Source organism: Lygodium microphyllum, chromosome 22 (assembly GCF_053477565.2).
Source record: "Lygodium microphyllum isolate KBCC chromosome 22, Lygodium_microphyllum_v1.1.10, whole genome shotgun sequence".
NCBI lineage: Eukaryota > Viridiplantae > Streptophyta > Polypodiopsida > Schizaeales > Lygodiaceae > Lygodium > Lygodium microphyllum.
In genome coordinates this window covers 120,329,666-120,348,047 of record NC_141156.1, presented here as the reverse complement: position 1 = coordinate 120,348,047, position 18,382 = coordinate 120,329,666, and the positions used below count along the sequence as shown (strand labels likewise).

The following is an 18,382-nucleotide window of genomic DNA, read 5'->3' as shown; positions in this document are numbered from 1 at the left end:
AACATCCTTCTCTCTTGTTCCATCATCATCATCATCATCATCCATACTCTTCATGGCTTCTAATTGTGGATAGATAGGTACCATGTCATACCACACCCTTACTTTGCCTCTCCCTCTCCCCCCCGCCCAAAAAAAAAAAAAAAAAACTCCAATATCACTTTGGCTTGGAGGTTCCAGCCTAAAAGGGTTGTGGGTGGAGTTTTTCCAAGAAATATGGAACATCTTTGCCAAAGATTTGACATACATTGTGGATAAAGTTAGGAGATCATGCCATTTGATTTGTTTTTCCTATGCTATAGTCATAAAGCTTATTTACAAATATGTAAGAAGATTCTCTTTTGCAAGGACTAGAGGCCCACTACCTTGATCAATGTTTCCTATAATATCCTTGCCAAATCCCTAACTCTATGAATCAAGTTTCTTTTTGAATAAATAAAATGTAGTTTGGCTTTAAATGTGGGTGCAAGATCCATGAAGCTATCTTAAATCTACTCTTTTTTGTTGGTGATGGACTTCAACTAGATTAAATGTTTACCTTGATCAAAATGGACATTGAAAATCTTACAATAGACTACAATAGGGTTTTCTGCTTATTCTATTGGCTAAAGTTGGTTTTGGCCTAATTTTACAACATTATAATTGCCATTTTCTCTAATGCATCAACTCAAGTTTGTATCAGTGGACCACTTGCACCCTATTTTTGTGCTTAAACACTCAACGTGCCAATGTTTCCTGTAATATCCTTGCCAAAGCCCTAACTCTATGAATCAAGTTTCTTTTTGAATTAATAAAATGTAGTTTGGCTTTAAATGTGGGTGCAAGATCGATGAAGCTATCTTAAATCTACTCTTTTTTGTTGGTGATGCACTTCAACTAGATTAAATGTTTGCCTTGATCAAAATGGACATTGAAAATCTTACAATAGACTCCAATAGGGTTTTCTGCTTATTCAATATATTGGCTAAAGTTGGTTTTGGCCTAATTTCTACAACATTATAATTGTCCTTTTCGCTAATGCATCAACTCAAGTTTGCATCAGTGGACTACTTGCACCCTATTTTTGTGCTTAAACACTCAACGTGCCAATGTTTTCGATTAGCCCCACTTCAATTTGCCTTAGTAACAGTAAGAAATGTTGAGTTTCTAGTCAATTTTGAAAATGATCAAATGCTTACCTTTTCCCACCAACACTTCAAATCTATATCCAATTGATTGATGATGATGGCATGAATTTTATTGGAAAGGAGTTGTAGCATGCATCTCCTCTTTCAAGTTTATGATGACTTGCAAGGTACCTCACTTCTCGTGAACTTGTTTAGAAAAGATAAATGTTTTCAAGCTTCACCTTAGGTAGGTTGACCAGAGGTAGTAGAGGTTGGTCATCATTTCAACATATCCTTCATGGGTTAAAATGGATGTCTAATAGTATGGTCTTACTCAAGTGGGTTCCCCAGCAAGCCAATCCATTGGTGTAACCCTCAAGCAAGGATGGGAGTGGGTTTTAGCTAAAGTTAAGGCGGGTGCAAGGCTTAAGTCAATTGGCTTGAGCGTACCTGGCAAGCACACTTAAGTGCCAAGGTCATGCTAAAGCAAGCTCTATTGATGTGGAGACAAGAAAGAGAGAAAATAATACGGTCTGCTATGAGAAGGGAGAGAAAGTGTTTCAACGTGTAAGATACCACATGAGTTTTTAAAAAATGGCATTTTATTTAGTAAAATTTACAAGAGCATATTTACAAAAAGGAGTTTTTAATTATAATTTGAAAAAAAATCGATAAGTTTAGTAAAGGAAAAGGGATCATTTTATAGGCTTATAATATGTAAAGAAAGGATATTTTTTAATATCCTTTGAAAAAACGTTACATAGATGGTTTCTTATAGGTGCATCCCCCAAGCATTCATTATGAGAAGTTGATATAAGACCCTCATTTTTAGAGGGACTACATCAACTAGGCAAAGTACCAAGAAAGACACTGGTCGATGGGCCCAAAAGGTCACAGCATTCAAGTCATGCTTCCACGCTTGACCTAGGTGTCTCCTGACTCTTAGAAACTAGATACTTGGAAAGGCCTCTAGTTCAACTTTGTAGTTCTAAGCAGTTCCAACATGCCAAAAGATGAGGGAGGATTGAAATGACGATCGTGCCATCCTTTTTAGGAATTCCTAAATGGAATGATCGGGAGGCTACTTTTGGATAGGTCAAAAGTGCTCTCCCTTGGCTAAAAGTCTCTAGCTAGCTTGGAAGCCCTACTTAGAGCTGCACCTTGTGGAGGTCGAGGGACTTAATCACCAATGTGGAATTCTAGACACATGCAAGATTGAAGACATGGCAAGTCTTGTTGCCAAGGAGCATGCATAGCATCGTATGTGGTTTGGGAGGAGAGGGACGAGATTTGCAACGCGAGATAAATGACAATGTGTATATGTGGAAAAGAGAGAAACAATCCACTAAGAGGAGAGAAATTATAGCTTGCATTTGTGGAAGTGAGTGAGATAGTCCATGGCTGCATAGTCGACGGGGGAAACCCAAAAATGTCCATCTTTAGAGGTACTTAGTGCATTGGCTGGCCATTGAAGTTCCCCTCTTTTCTTGGTGTTGGACTTGACATCGGCATGACATCCACAAGTCAACAACTACTTTATCGACCTACGCAAGTCCATCGACCTTTGCTTGTCCTAGCCTTGCAAGTTGCTGTCCTTTCTCGCAAGAGAGATTTTAATGTATGGTTCAGCATTTTCCATAAAGCGATCAAAGTTTAGGGAAGGCATCAGAAAATGGCGAGCCGCGAGAGAATTCATAAACGGTTTTTTTCCAGGCATGAAATCGTTTCCCTCGAAATTTGAAAACCTTATTTACTGACTTGAAAGTCAAATCTAATTATCTTGAATAAAGTCAATCTAGTCCCGACCGTGTTCAAAGTCAAAACCGTCACTGCATTCAATGCGATTTGGCGATCAAGACCTGTTCGCGCGACTCAGAAGAACAGTAGAAATTTAAGAAACAGATCAATCTTCCTTATCACAATTAATTAAACAATCGCGCTGTTGGTAACCACAGGTAATTAACACAGCAGAGGTGTGGGCGCTTCCGAATTGGGCAGAGATTAATGTCTTATTAATGGAATTGAATTAAAGAATTGTGCTGTTGGTACACAGCAGAGTGCGAGCGCTCCCGAGTTGGAAGCCTCGATCTGATCAGAGACACGAATAGGGTCCCGATTAGACAGAGATTGGAGATGCCGCTCCCTTTCAATTCTTTTGTGCACAGATCTTCGTTTTGCATCAGAAGCAGAGAGAGACGGAAAGATGGAGGCCAAGGCTTGTGAAGCTTCCGTTGAAGATTGTATCAATTTAGGAGATCTTTGAGCTCCGACGGCCTGCCTGCAGCCGCGGGCTTGATCTTCAGGCCGAGCTGTGAGCTTGCGCCCCATGGCCATGGCCGCGATCCTGATCATCACTGCCAGGATCATCACCTGCCAGTTTTAGATTTCGCAGTCTCCTGCAAAGGTTGGAACTTCCAAAATTTGCTCTTTCAATATCCATTTTACCCCACCGTCCTTCTCCTCTTCATCAGAAAGGCCGCGCATTCAAAGCTAACCTCGTCTGCCTTCCTGACATCTCCCTCCCGTTTCACGAAAGGCTGTGGTCGCTCTCCGCTGCACCATTCATCTGAGCGTCTGACTGTTATCCATTTGCCTTCTGTTGAAGGCGGAGGAGGAGAAGAAGGAGAAGGAGAAGGAGAAGGAGAAGGCGAAGGCGAAGGCGAAGCCACCTTAAAGGTCAGCTCCGCCTTTGGTAAAGACAGACTTGGCACTGTGTTTGCCGTTGAGCTTTCATCCCAATCGCTGCCATAAACATCCAGCGTGCTCCTCGGCGATGGCGCCTGAACTTTCACCATGCCTGCACAATGACCCTGTTCTCCTGCACCTGCTAGTTTCACAAACGGATGCTCCAGCAGCTCGGCAGCCGTCCATCGCCGTTTCGGATCCCTCTGCAAGCATTTTTCAAGAAAATCCTTTGCCAGAGGAGAAGCGCACTCCGGCAGAGGCGCCTCCTCGTCTGTACAGCCGATCTTGAAGAGGATCGCCGCAAGCTCGCTGCTGCTGGCCGGCACAGCAGCCTGCTGGTTGCCGAAACGCCACGGCGGCCGGCCTTGCAGCATCTCGATGACAGTGCAGCCGAATGACCAGATGTCGGAAGGCGGCCCTTGCGAGACGCCCTGGACGACCTCGGGGGCCATCCAGAGGGGAGTGCCGGCGAAGCGAGGCGCGGCGACGGCGGAGGACGCACCGAAGTCTGCAATCTTGACGCCGGCGGAGGAAGACAGGAGGATGTTGTGGCTCTTGATGTCGCCATGGACGACCCCGTGCTGGTGCAGGAAGGAGAGCCCCTGCAGGATGCCGAGGGCAAGGAAGGACACGTGGCGCTCGGGGAGGCGGCCGCCGGAGCGCCTGATGAGATCGGAGAGGCTCCCGCCGTCGATGTATTCCAGGAACAGGGAGAGGGGGCTGGCGGGGCTGCGGGCAGCCCCTAATAAACGGACAATTCTGGGGCACGTCGGGAGGCTCTCAAGGACGTGCAGCTCGTTCTCCAAAGCCGCCGCCTGCTGGGGGCTGCCGCCGCTAGACTTGACGGCGAACAGCGCGCCGCCGTCGAGATCGACGGCGAGCGAGACGCTGCCGAAGGAGCCGGAGCCAAGGGCGGAGCGGCGCACCCAGTGGCGGATTGCGGCAGGGGACGGAGAACCAGACGGCGAGGCAGCACAAGAAGAAGAAGAAGGAGAAGAAGAGGAAGGGGAAGGAGGAGGAAGAACCATAGCTCTCTGCTTTCTGGGTGTTCGTTTTCTCGTTTCTCCGATGAATGACGAAATTAAAACGGCCATTCATATATATACGCGTCCCCCGTTTTTTGGCGTGTGCATTATTCTTTTCGCTTTTCCTTTCTTAAGGCTTTCGATCGCGTCACCGGCCGCGTCGGCGTGGTCCTACTGTATCTCTCTCCAGACTCCCATCATAAGAGGCCTCCTTTCGGGCGTCCAAGTCACCCAGTCCCCCCTCGTTTGAAAATCTCCACGTGGAACGACGCCTCGCACCAGCCGGCGTAAAGCAGCCCTTTGACGGCAGCCTCCTGCCGCCCGCCACGTGTCCCCCCTGCTTTGCTCTTGCTTCTAGCTTTCTAGCTTCCTCCCCGGCCGTCTCCGGGGGTGTAGAACGGGTGACTCGGTATTAACATAATCCACTCTGTGCCTCTGACTCCTAGAATTAATCAGGATTACCTTCTCAATCAGCTAGACTTAATCAGGATTACCTTACGACGGTTATCTACGATGATTCGGTTTTTCGTGTTCCTTGCCCGTCAAGGTAACTTTGAAAAGATGAAGGCCGCAGGCCCTACAGTCTGATCTGTAGCTACACGTTTTTTGTTTCTTCATATCGAGACGCCAATTCTAATACACCACACTTTTTGCATTTGACCATGATTATCTCATAATCTTCGAGATAGTGCCCCAATCAACTCAGCAATTGCATCACCGGATGATGTAAACCAACGTGACGATGAAGATATCCACCATGCACATTCGGGGAACTTATGATTCAACACCTCATGTATATCCAAGCCTATCGTTACACCCCCTCATGTAGAGGAGAGGAACCTAGGATCAGGTATCCAAGCCTATCCAAAGCCATTTCACGTTGAACACCTCATGTATATGCAAGCCTATCATTATACCCCCCGTGTATAGTAGAGGAACATAGGATTAGGTATCCGAGCCTATCCAAAGCCTTTTCATGTTGAACAACTACAATGTTGAAGCTCTCATACGTAGCAAGTTGTCTAATCTTGCAATTTTCCAACGGATAAGCAAAAATGTGTACTTTTCCATCACTTTATGATCTAATAACGGCTTTACAACCATACATACATACATAATCCTTGAAGGTATCCAAGGGGCAAGCCATCCTTGAAGTTATAGGGAAAATAAACCTAGGACTTTTGAAAGACTAGCACATTGTCATTGTGATCAATGTCATTGGAGTGCAGAAAAGTATGATTTAAGGAATTAATGATTCTTGAAGAGCTCAATTTTCAAAAATATTGTGAGCTAAAATAAAAACGAAGTGAATATTCTAACTACCAACTCCAAAGGACCTTGTCACATGCCATCAAGGCATTCAACTAAGCAAAACTTGGCAATTCCTAAGAAGCCACCTTGAACAGAACACATTTATTTCTATGCTTCCAATGACCTCAAACTTATCAACTAGTGATTTGCATGACTTCTCCTTACATATCCTGGAATTCATGAATTTCCATATTTCCCAAGTGGTTACGCATGCATGAATTGCCAAAGCTTGCAAATGTCTTTACGTAGCTTATCTTTGTCTTCAAAGATGGTTGTTCTAAGAGTTAGATTGCCATTAAGACTAGCTCTATTCATCCATCTTTGAATTGAGCTCCATAGCCCCTTAAGTTCCCTACCATCCCAAAGTAAGTGTATGATATGTTCACCAAGTTCCTTGCAATCCCAAAGTAAGTGTATGATATGTTCACCCTTCTTCTCCATAAAGCACACAGAGTGAGATGTATCCAAGTACTTGGTTAGCTTGTCCTCACTTGAGAGACATTTTGGTAACTCCTTGGCAATCACTCTGAAGAGCTTGATCTTGATATGGCATGAAGGTAGTTGCTATCCAAACCTTCTTGAGTCTATGCTTGTGTGTTTTCGTGTTCTCTGGGAGGTAGTTCTTCTAGCTTTCACTGGCAAGAAAACATCAATCGTACTGGCTCCAAGTCCTTATGAATGAGAGCCTTCTTATGTACCCATAGACCTCCAACTAATTTAAGTAAAGCTACCATCTAAACGGGATAGTAATAGTTGTCATTTCCATTAGAAGACCATGAGAAAGCCCTTAATAGTTTGTTTACCCTCTCCCATGAAATTTTGATGAAAGGGAATATGCTAACCATAAAGACCATGGTTGGGGACAGGACTACCTTCAAAATTACTAGCTTGCATGAAATAGATAGAGGAAGCAAGCTATATATTAATTATATTACTAGAAAAGTCTCTAAAGAGGAATAAAACCTTTAATTATTTCTAATTCCTAGACCATTTGTACAACCTAGATACCTATAGACCATCCTAATGCGCATGGGATTAAAAGAGCAATGTCAAATAAGGGAGTTTTGTTAGGGAGCAATTGAACAAGACCGATTCCATCATTCCAATGCTAATAATGGAGCCATAAAAGCAAGCAAAATCATTATAGAATTTCTCCAAGCCTCAAAGGAATCTTTCTCAACCATGAGCAAGTTAGAGTTATTGCATGCAAACATTTAGGATCAAAATCTTCAATCTTGTGTAACCATAAGGCATTTGATGCTCCCTTCAATGCTCAATAGCTAGTGTAAAGAACTATGGAACAACCGAGAAACCTTGCATTGTTGCACTTGCTACTAAACAAGTAGGAAACATTGCCTTATGAATTGCTTAAGATCAAACCTTTGGGTAAGGATTTCATTTTAATAGAGCTTGTCTTCCCACAAAGTGTAGATACAATCTTGCAAAAGTTATGCCATTATCCCACCCATTTTACCTCACTTGGGATGAAGTGCCAACTAGCTTGATTGTAGGCCTTAATGAAACTCATGTTAACTATGTGAACTTCCCCCCATTTGTTGTTCCCAAATTGAGTGCCAAGATGAGGGTTATTTTGGTATCATGCATCTTCCTTTTCGTGGATGAAACCTTATTGTTGGTTATGTAGAAATTGGGGCACTATATGCTTGATTATACATGCCAATGCCTTGATAGCATTGTAGGCCACATCAAGCATTGTGAGATGCCTCCAATGATCCTCCTCACAACACTTTTGGGTATTAGTTGACCAAGACTTTGGTCAAAGGGAAAGGATTTTGAACATGCTAAAAGCGTTCGTTCTCAAAGTCACATAAGTCCTTACTATAACTCACCTAAAGAGTCTAAAAGAATAGATTGGCAACCCATTGGGGCCCAAAGATTTTCCCCACCTCATCTTGGTGATCACAATATCCATGTCTTTAATGGAGAAACACCTCTCTAGCATCAATAACTTCTCTTTAGGCATCCTAAATTTTGTGTACCCAAGGAGTCTACAAGGCTTTCCTTTCTTTCCTCATATTCTATTGGTAAGATATCTTCTAGACACTCAATAAAGGATGAGTGTCTCCTAAACACTTCAACAACACCTCTATTATCCTCTCTTAGCACTCCATTGAGAAAATCATCTCCCTCTTCCAATTGGCTATTAAGGAGTCAAAATAGAACTTTGAGTACAAGGCTCCCAAGATATTCCCAAGTTTCTTTTAGTTAGACCTTGAGACCTTCACAAATATAAGCCTCGTGAGCTTGAATGAGATGTTTGACTACTTGTAGGAGTTGACTAAGAACACCATTGATAGGATGAGCAGTAAGGCAACGTAGAGTTTGTACTTAGAAACTCGTTACATATGAATACCCCACCTCCATGGCTTTGCCTATGCTTTTGCTTCCTTTCTGCATGGAGCTTTGCTTCAACTATGCCTAAGCTACTCTTGGCCAACATACCCCCATGCCTACATGCATGTGAGGGGGGGGGGGGGGGGGGGGGGGGGGGTGAGCTAGCACATGCTAGTGTGATAATAATGGTTACTAAATGTTGTTTCAAACAACAACCATATTGTTCACTCCTTTGCCCCAATTGTTTATGTTGTTTGGTACTCTCAAGTAGGAAAATAAAAACCTCGTTATGTGGGTCAAAATGTCCACTAGAATGAAATTTTCAAACTTTTTCCTTTATATTTAGTTAGCAAAAGTTTATGAGTTGTTAGAAACAATAGTTTGGTGCCACAATAGAAAATATTTTGATGGCCTCCTACTACTAGAAGTATGATTGATGGCTTGCTACTTTTAGAAGTTCATGAGTATATGGGCATTTTATATGATTGATGGCTTGGTAGTACTACAATTATGATTGATGAACATTACTTGCATTGAATATATTGGAGTTATGATTGATGAACGTTACTTGCACCGGAAATATTTGATAGCTTGTACTTTAAACATGTGGGATTGCCTTTATAGTTGTAGTTTTTATGCTAGAAAATAAGGGGGCTTGCCTTGTAGAAATGTAGTTGAACAAGTTGTCACTTCTCAAATTCTTAACTTTATTTATTCAAACAACTAGGTTTCTCTTTTGTAGGTGGAACTCTAGCTCGTTGGAAGGGGCAAGTGTAAGGCAATCGATGGTGAGCATGAAGTGAGGAGTTCACAAAGACCATTTGAAGGGTCAACTTTCAAGTGTAATAGTATACTTGTTATGTGGGTGAGAGATTAGATGTCAAAGATTTCGAGGAGAATGTTCTTTTCGTGGTGGGGAAAGGTGAGGGACGTGGAAGAAGAAGAAGAAGGAGAAGGAGAGAAGGGAGAGGAGGCACGCAAGACACATGGGGGATAAAAACGAAGGAAACGCCCTTGAGGTTGAAAGGCGATCCTCAAGAAATGTGTCCGTATTCTTATTATGCTATCTATATTCGATTGCTCTCAATCGACAGCCGATGATGCCGATCGATAGAGAGAGAGAGAGAGAGAGACTCGTCTCCGATCTTTGAAAAGGCCACACCTACATTGACGAGAGGCGTGAGGCGTGCTTTCGCAAGCGTCATCGGTGGTGTCAAGGGCTCCTCCTCTCCTCTCTTAATGTATGTATTGACCCCCACCCCCCGGCCCCTGCCCCTGACCCCGCGAAAATAACAACACCCACCACCCCAAACAAACCAACGAACGACGGTGATCATCGATCGAGAGCGTTCGTTACGTGATTCGTTCTACCTTGATAGAACGGCCTTACATTATATTACACCAAACCAAAGAACTCTCTTTTCCTCATCCTTTTTATGTGTCAAACGTTCTTTTGTTTTGGCTGGCTCTCTATGCGGTTTTGTTCACTCACCTTGTGTGTGTGTTCCCCCCCCCCCCCCCCCCCCCCCCCCCCCCCCCCCAGGGGGTGTTTGGTTATGTGGGAGGTTTGCTGAGAACTTTCACAACACGTCGATTACTTCTTAGGGCAAGTTCCATTGGCATATGGAGAATGATGATGATCATGGGGACATTCGAACTCACGTGACATGACACCCCATCTTAATGCATCACAATGAATTGTAATATACAAATCAAGGTTTGGGAAATAGATTTTGTTGAACCATACTTGAATCCGTGTCATCAATATACAATGAGAGGGAATCTGAACGTCCGAATCGTTCTTTTTCCTTACATTGTGCAGAATTCCAACTAAAAGTGTATTTGAGAGTCGGCTTCCTTCCTTCTTGAATCAATTTGAGGAGGTATTTTTGAAATTGTAACTAGCTCAAGGATGAAGGGAACCTACCTTTTGTAGAACCTATTTATAGATAGGTGTAGAAATATCATATTGCAGTAAAGCAACCTATAGGATGACCAAAATTGTGCTACTCAATTGGATACTTACAAAAAAACCCACATATTTTCCAAGTCATTTCTAGCTAATCTTTATGGCCTGAGAAAAGAAAAAAAGCCCATTTGTGTAATATGGCAACAAGGGATAAGTAATCTAATATTTAGATTCTAGTTTGCAAGAATCCCCAATCCCCCACCCCAAGCTTATCAAGTCTTTAATACCCCCCACATCATATGCACTCAGATGAGCTCCTTACTAATTCCTTAAATAATATTACAAAACACTTCTGTAGATGTATATACATGCATAGAGAATTCATGTTCCAATCCTCCTAAGATCTAGACCACCAAACATGTGATGCTTATAAAAATACCCAAACTAATGTTAATTCACAACCTTGAATGCAAATAAATAGGCTTGGATTGATACAATTGAATTGGTGCAACATGGCTTAAGGAAAACACAATATCATTGAATACTTTATGAAACTAATCTTAACTTCAAGGAGGAAAGGTTTCATGATGGTTAATGCAAAAAGAGTCCGTAACATGTAACAACAAATAAATATCCAATGTTTGGGTTTCAACATGTGATATAAGAAGTGCACGAATTGAACTAGTTAGATTATTTAATAGTATTGTGATACGAAATTGTACTTTGTATGATATGTCATTGCTTTCGTTCACACTTGAGCAATTTGTCTTGATATGTGTCTTCATCATATGACTTAAATTGTTGAACCCACTTTACACCTTTGTCCTTGAATGTAACTATCATTTGAAAATTTCATTTGAAAGAAATCATCATTGTCATTCCCCTCATATGTGGCTATTGAACCCTTAGTGCAAATATTGATATCAAGGGTGACCAAATTTTAATTTTTAAAGTATCGCATGTTCCAAATTTAAATAAACCACATGCTTATGAAGAATACAATGACCACTTCCATAAAAGTCTGCCAAGCCTAGTTATTAAAATAAACATTATTTTGATGGAACAAATTACCCCATTATGGAAAAAACAAGGGTGCTACTATTGTGCACTAGAGCATTGCCCTTGTGTGTGTTTTTTGTTTGGGCTTGAAAGAGAGCTTGGGGAAAGTTGATTTTGCTTACTTGTGATAGCTTGTTCTTTAACTAAAGTACTTTTTGGTTCATATTGGAATGACTAATGCATTGTGATTTGATCAATATAGTGGAACTATTGATGTTGTTGTTATTTTTGTATTGTCAACATTTATCCATTTATGATCAAGCAAAGAGCTTTATTCTATTGTTGGTTGGTTTTTGTTTATTATTTTGAATTTTGATTGTTGTATTTGATACGTTAAGGTTTTTGTGATATTGTTAGCTAGTTGTAGCATGTTGATGTTGAAGTCTCCAAGAATGAATGTTGGTTTACCTAGTGTGCATGTTCTTGTTTTTTTCTTTTATGTGGAAGAGGAAGTCAATAGGGTTTGTGTTAGGTTTCGGTATATATAGATATTGCATGCATTGTTTCAATATTTGTCTAGATACGTTCTCTTGTTATTATTTCATAATCTTGCATACATTTGGGATTGTTTGTGCAAAAGCTTCTCAAATCTTGCTAGTAATGCTAGCATGATCATCCCATAATGTTTTTGCATCCCAAAATGCTTTTGAGAGAGAGAGAGAGAGAGAGAGAGAGAGAGAGAGAGAGAGAGAGAGAGAGAGAGAGAGAGAGAGAGAGAGAGAGAGAGAGAGAGAGAGAGAGAGAGAGAGAGAGAGAGAGAGAGAGAGAGAGAGAGAGAGAGAGAGAGAGAGAGAGAGAGAGAGAGAGCTTTGCTCTTAAAAAATCATGTACTTATAGAAGTTAGGCTAGATTTGACACCATGGTGAAGGATCACTATTTCTTGGAGGGCAAATGTTTAAGGGCTCGTGATTTAGAGCTCAAAACTATTACAACACGCTCTAGGCCAAGGAAGCCATTGAGATTACAATGGCTCTGAGGAGATGTTCCAACATCACAACTTCATCGACTGATGAATGGTATTGTATCAAATCCTCATAATATCAAGGACATCCAAGTACACCAACACCTCTTGATATCTCTACTTTGTGTTGCTAAAAGCATAGGATTGTTAAGGAGCACTTAAATCCGATTAGATCAATAATTGTATTTTGAGATCCATCAATAGCAATTAAGCTTTTTGAGATGGTTAGGAATACCCATGAGACAGCTAGATGGTTAGGAACACCCATGCTTAGGACAGACATAGAAAGTGACTAGATAACCAAGTAATGAATCATTCTAGAGTTGATAATAAGAGAAGATATGGATTAGATTATGTATAAAAGAGATGAAAAAAGCCATAACAAAAACTATTATATAGAGGATGATGTAAGAAAGCTAATTGGGTTTCTAACTCAGGCAAGTCAATGATGCCTTGAAAAAATGAAGGGGGAAGTTATCAAATAAATGAGCATAGACTAATTGAGATCTTAGACATTAAACACTCCTACCCTTAGTTAAGCTACAAAGAGGCTTACAAAGGATTAAAATAGATTGCCCAAACAAAGACTTAATCAATCATTACTCCAAGTAAAGAAGCTTTATAAAAAGGATGCTTTTGAGAACTACTTCAAGGCCCTTCAAAAAGGGGTTAATTGAGATTGATAACTCGAAACACACCTTATCTTTGATCTTATATTCTTTGATATTCTATTGATTAGCACCTAGTGGTTGCAAACATTCTTTGCTTTTGCAATGAATGAAATCATAACGAATGGATGCATTTAAATATTTCTTTATGTGTTTGGTTTGGTTGTTCTTGATGGACATTTGAGGTGATGATAAAAGTGTCTCATTGGGAGGAGGTTTCTTACTTGGTCTACCTATGAGTAGTTGAGATGAATGGATGCTATATGGCCATGGATCCACCTTTATGGTCTTTCATTGTATCCTTGGTGAGGTGATAAACATGGAAGGGCATTGCTAAATATATTGACCGAAAGTCAAGTGGTGAGAAGGCCGATGTGGAGAAAGGTTTGCCACTGTGGTAGCTTGAGAATCACAGAGAATCTAGATATTCTGATGCTGGTCCTACAATCAAGAAAGAAACCTCCATGGACCCTATGTACGGGCATCAAAAGACCCAATTCTAGATAAGGATGTGAGTTTGAAAAGGATTGGGTTATAAGCTCAAGAGGGTTGGGTATCTAGTGGTTGGATATTTGTCCTAAAGGGGCCAAAGCTGTACAAGCAATACAAATTTATTTTTGAGAATTGTCCTCCTAGATTGTTTTCAAAAATTTCCATGTCAGCACTTCAAATTACATGAAGGAACCTGTTTGATGCATTGATTAAGGAAGCTCATTATATATGTCCACAGAATGTGTTACGACCTAATAAGAAAACTAAAGAATGCCTTGGGGATGTGAGTGGAAAGCAAGAGAATGCAACCCTTGATGGGTGCATTTTATGGAAGGGTGGACCAAATTAGTCAAGTGACTTCCTAAAATACATTAGGACATGGCTGAATAAAGTGCAACCCTCGATGGGTGCATTTAATGGAAGGGTGGACCAAATGAGTGGCTTCCTAAAATACATTAGGACATGGTAGAACAAATAAGATTGCCTTAGTTGGTAAAGGAACTAAAACCCTCGCTAACACTAGTTTAGGGAATTAATGTACGACTAGGCTTTGGCAAAAGGATTGATGCTTAACTTCTGCTCTTTAAACTAAGTGTATTGTTAGCTTACTCTTGTCTTTGACTGGTTGTGAAGTGATATTTTTTAGATAGGTGTTACAAAGGTGTTAGGAAGAATATAGGAACATAGGAACCTCAAATCGATCCTTGTGAGTTGAGGATGTGTTATTTTGCTAGAAGGTAGATTGGGTGACTAGCTAAATCCATATGTCTCATGGGATACAAATGGTGCTATTGGAGATAGGTGCTTGAGCGATTTACTAAGCGTTTCCTCCTCTAGCCTAAGTAGGGTAGGTACGTCTCACTTGTAATCTCATCATTGTCTTTTCTTTTGGTTTTATTGAAAAGTCATAAACTCTCATTTTCTTATTGTGTAACTATTTCTCTTAGGGTAATTACACATTGCCTTGAAAGGATATGGAAGTGAAAAAAAGAAGAAGAGTGTCACACCACAATGTTATCATAGGTTGACAAACATATTTAGATGGAGGAGATCTCTTATCTGAGGCTCACATCCACACCCAAGTCACAAAGTGACTCATTTATAGAAAGTGTAATATCTAGTAGTTAGGATTTGAAACTCTACTAATCGTGCTACACTCCAAGAGATCAAACCAATGGGCCAACCACCCTTTTCGATGTTGGTGGCAATGGAGAGTATGCAAACTACATCCTAAATGCTTTTCATATTGACCTAACCATATGAGGTAGTGTGTAAGTGCCCTCAAAATCAACTGTGTGTACTAATTATGATAGACAGAAACCTCGATGGATTGCAAAATTAAAAAATAAGAGATTATTTTGAAAATTCTAATTAAATATGTTTTTAGAAAAGTAAAAATTTCCAATGAAGTCTTGGCATAATGGTTTGAGTACACGAGTTTAAACTTTGTGCTCCACATCCCTTGAGGCATGATTAAGTACTATTCCCATTCTTTTTTTTTTTTTTGACCATGTAAGATTGGGGGCAAGTTTGTTGCTCTAGATTTTATGTGGTTTTTCCTCTTAAATAGATAAATAGAAAATTTCCTCATTATGGGATACTAAATTTAAGCCAGGTTGTTGGTTCTACTGAAATTCAGAGCTCTTCTATCATACTAAGGCTGGTTTCACAAGGACCGGCGGCAGCAGCTGCCGCTCGGATCCTGCGAACCAGAGCACGCCACGTGCTTGCCCCCTTTCACAGTGGGCGGCGGCAGCAGTGGCCTGCTCATGCCACGTCCCGGCAGGTGCGCCGTGCAATTGTACCGACCCCCCCCTCGCCCAAGAGCGCTGCCGCCTGACAAAGATGCCACGTAAGCGTTGATTTCGGCGTTCACACAGCTCACTCATGAACGTTTGCATTTTCCAACGGTTGCATTTTCCAACGTCTACACATTGTTCAAGGAGCTCTTGCATTTTTTTCCTATAAATTGAAGCTTTGTGTTGTACTTCCTTTGCCACTGTGAAGTCCAAATCAAGACTTGTTTGCCCTTCTATCAAGCAATTTCGGTGACCACCTTTGAAGTTTGAGCTTTTTTTTTTTCAAGCTTTTATTGATTGCACAATAGATTTATTCAATAGCATACTAACACATTTGCTTCAATTGTGATGTGCAGGTGCAAATCAACAAGGTTTCGAAGGTACTTGCCAATTTCTTTGGCCCTCTTTGGCTTCTACATCCTCTACATGACAACTCTCCACCAAATGGCCTCTCACTCTTCCACCATACACCCTCTCTCTCTCTCCCTCTATCCGCCAAATGGCATTGCTCTCTCTCTCTCTCTCTCTCTCCACCATATGGCAAATCTCTCCATCATATGGCCTTTCCCTCTCTCCACCATGTGGCCTCTCTCTCTCTCTCTCTCCACCATATGCCCTCTCTTTGGCCTCTCTCTCTCCCATCTCTCCACCAAAGGTCTCTCTTTTTGATGCTTGTAATTTTGTTTGAAGGATAAATTTTTGATCATGACTAATTCTTTTTTGTTTTCTTTCAGGTACATTTTATGGACCCTACTCACTCTCAACCATTTGATTCTCAAATGGAGGATGACACACCTCTCTCCCAAATGTTTACATCGCCACCACAATACCCCTTCTCATCCGCACATTTTCCAATGCCTCCTCATGGCTTTACGGCCATGTTAACCTCTCCCTCTCCCGCCTCTCCCTTCTTCTTTAGACCCCCACCTCCAAATGTGGCTTTTAAGCCACCAAGTCCTCATCACGAACTATCAAAAAATTCACCTCCAAATCCAACAAAAGAAACTACACCATCACGAGCCAAAACTTCAAAGAAGCATGGGGCTGACCACAGGGACGAATTGCAAGAGTCTACTTCATCCAAGAGGCCAAGGGCATCCAAGAAGAAGGCGCCAGCAGTTGACCTTACCGAAGACGACGACCTCGACAACAAAAGCAAAGGAAAATGGAAAGATTTTTGGGTGGATCAGCTAATCCACGTGCGAGGTGGCATGAGCCATGAATTTAGCAACCCTCAAAAACAGGGGGTTAATTTATGGGCAAAAGTGGCAGATAAACTATCTGCTACTTATCATGATTTTGACAAAGATAGCGAAGCATGTAGGAAGAAGTGGGCACATGTTTTAGGCCAATACAGGGTAGACAAAGCTCACAATAGTGTGTCTGGTAACAATAGAAAATACACTTGTAAATGGTTTGATGTCGTAGACGAATATTATCACAATAGAGCACAGGTAAAGAGTGTATCACATGCTAGCTCTGTGTCATGTAATGACCCCCTAGACACACAAATAGATGAGGAAAATGAGGAGGGGAAGCCACAAAACTCCACTGCCAAGGTTCAACCTACACCTCCATTAGGACGTCAGGGACCTGCCAAAATAGAGGACTCCTTGAATGAGATGGCCAACACAGGCCGTGCTCTACTTGATCATTTGAAGGAGTCTTCTATTCGTCAGGAGGCCACCGAAAACAAACGTTTGGATCTACTAGCTGCCCTCCATGCTACCATGGTCGAATTTTTGAATGCATCAAAATGATTTTGCAATGTTATTTATATCTTCTAGTGTGTTGGTGTGAAATGTTGTAAGCAATGAGAAATCTAAATAATGTGTGTTGCATATTTTTGCAGGTGGACATGGCCATCCCAAGAAGAATTGCATTGTTTTGTGCATGGTTATGCTTTCTTGCGATTACTGAGCTTCTATCACCACCCCCCATGAGTGATGAAGAGTCTATGTTACAAATGTGGTTGTACTTAGTTGAGTGTATGGGTCGATGTATGCATGCAAAAAAAAGTATAAATCGTTGGATAGGGCATACCCGTAGAAAAGCTTGGGCATATCCACGGGCCAAACATTTTCTTGAGCACTTCTTGCTAGGTTCTTACTCAGCAAGCATGTTCAAGAAACGCCTTCGCATTAGTAGAGAGACCTTCCAATACTTGTGTGGCAAACTTGGTCCACAATTGAAGAAAAAACGCATCAATATGCGTGAAACCTTGAGCATTGAGACTCGTGTATCTATTGCTTTGCATAGGCTAGCTAGTGGTACAACTTTGGAGGTCTTAGGTGACCTTTATGGATGTGCCACTAGCACAGCTTGTGGCATAGTCTTAGATTTTTGTAGAGCTTTCTTATCATCAGGCCTAAAAGATATGTATATCAAGTGGCCTTCTGGAGCTAGATTTGAGAAACTATCAAGAGACTTTGAGGCCATTAGAGGCATCCCCTATGTCGTAGGAGCTATCGATGGTTCGCACATTCCTATTATTGCACCGAGAGAGAACCATGAGGATTACTTTAATCGCAAAGGGTTTCATTCAATCCTTTTGCAATTAACGGTTGCATCAAATTGCTCAATTTGGGACTATGATGTGGGTTGGGCTGGCTCCATCCATGACTCTTTGAACTTCACAAGAAGTGAACTCGGGCGAAGATGTGTTAGGGGTTTGTTGGGCAATTACTGTTTGGTTGGCGATTGTGCTTATCCTGCACGACCATACATGTTGGTGCCCTTTAAGGGATGTAAGGAAGGCTTATCACACATGAAGTACTATTGGAACTTCATACAATCTAGCACTAGGATGCCTGTAGAGCGAGCATTTGGCATGTTGAAGGCAAGGTTTCGCATCTTGCTCAAAAGATGTGATATGGACCTTCACCACGTGCCTAGTCTTGTAGCTACATGTCTTGTCTTACATAATATTTGTATCCGTCATGGTGACTCTTTTGACATGGATTGGGTGCGTGAAGCAGAAGCGTGCTTACAACTTGGCAGTTCGATGGAAGAGGA

At 41.5% G+C, this 18,382-nt stretch overlaps 2 protein-coding genes across 2 annotated transcripts; one reads left to right on the top strand and one right to left on the bottom strand.

Annotated features, from left to right (window-relative positions):
• Positions 1 to 3,110: 3,110 nt before the first annotated feature.
• Positions 3,111 to 4,846, bottom strand: LOC148017559 (mitogen-activated protein kinase kinase kinase 20-like). The gene has a single exon (XM_087663242.1). It carries the CDS (start codon positions 4,814 to 4,816, stop codon positions 3,545 to 3,547), a length of 1,272 nt encoding a protein of 423 aa, XP_087519368.1. The 5' UTR covers positions 4,817 to 4,846; the 3' UTR covers positions 3,111 to 3,544.
• An 11,264-nt stretch (positions 4,847 to 16,110) lies between these two features.
• On the top strand, positions 16,111 to 17,127 carry LOC148017558 (uncharacterized). Its single transcript, XM_087662885.1, has one exon. It carries the CDS (start codon positions 16,111 to 16,113, stop codon positions 17,125 to 17,127), a length of 1,017 nt encoding a protein of 338 aa, XP_087519011.1.
• The last annotated feature ends 1,255 nt before the right edge of the window (positions 17,128 to 18,382 follow it).

Coding starts and splice junctions, on each gene's coding strand:
- LOC148017559 (XM_087663242.1), bottom strand. CDS start 4,816: ATGGTTCTTCCTCCTCCTTCCCCTTCCTCTTCTTCTCCTTCTTCTTCT.
- LOC148017558 (XM_087662885.1), top strand. CDS start 16,111: ATGGACCCTACTCACTCTCAACCATTTGATTCTCAAATGGAGGATGAC.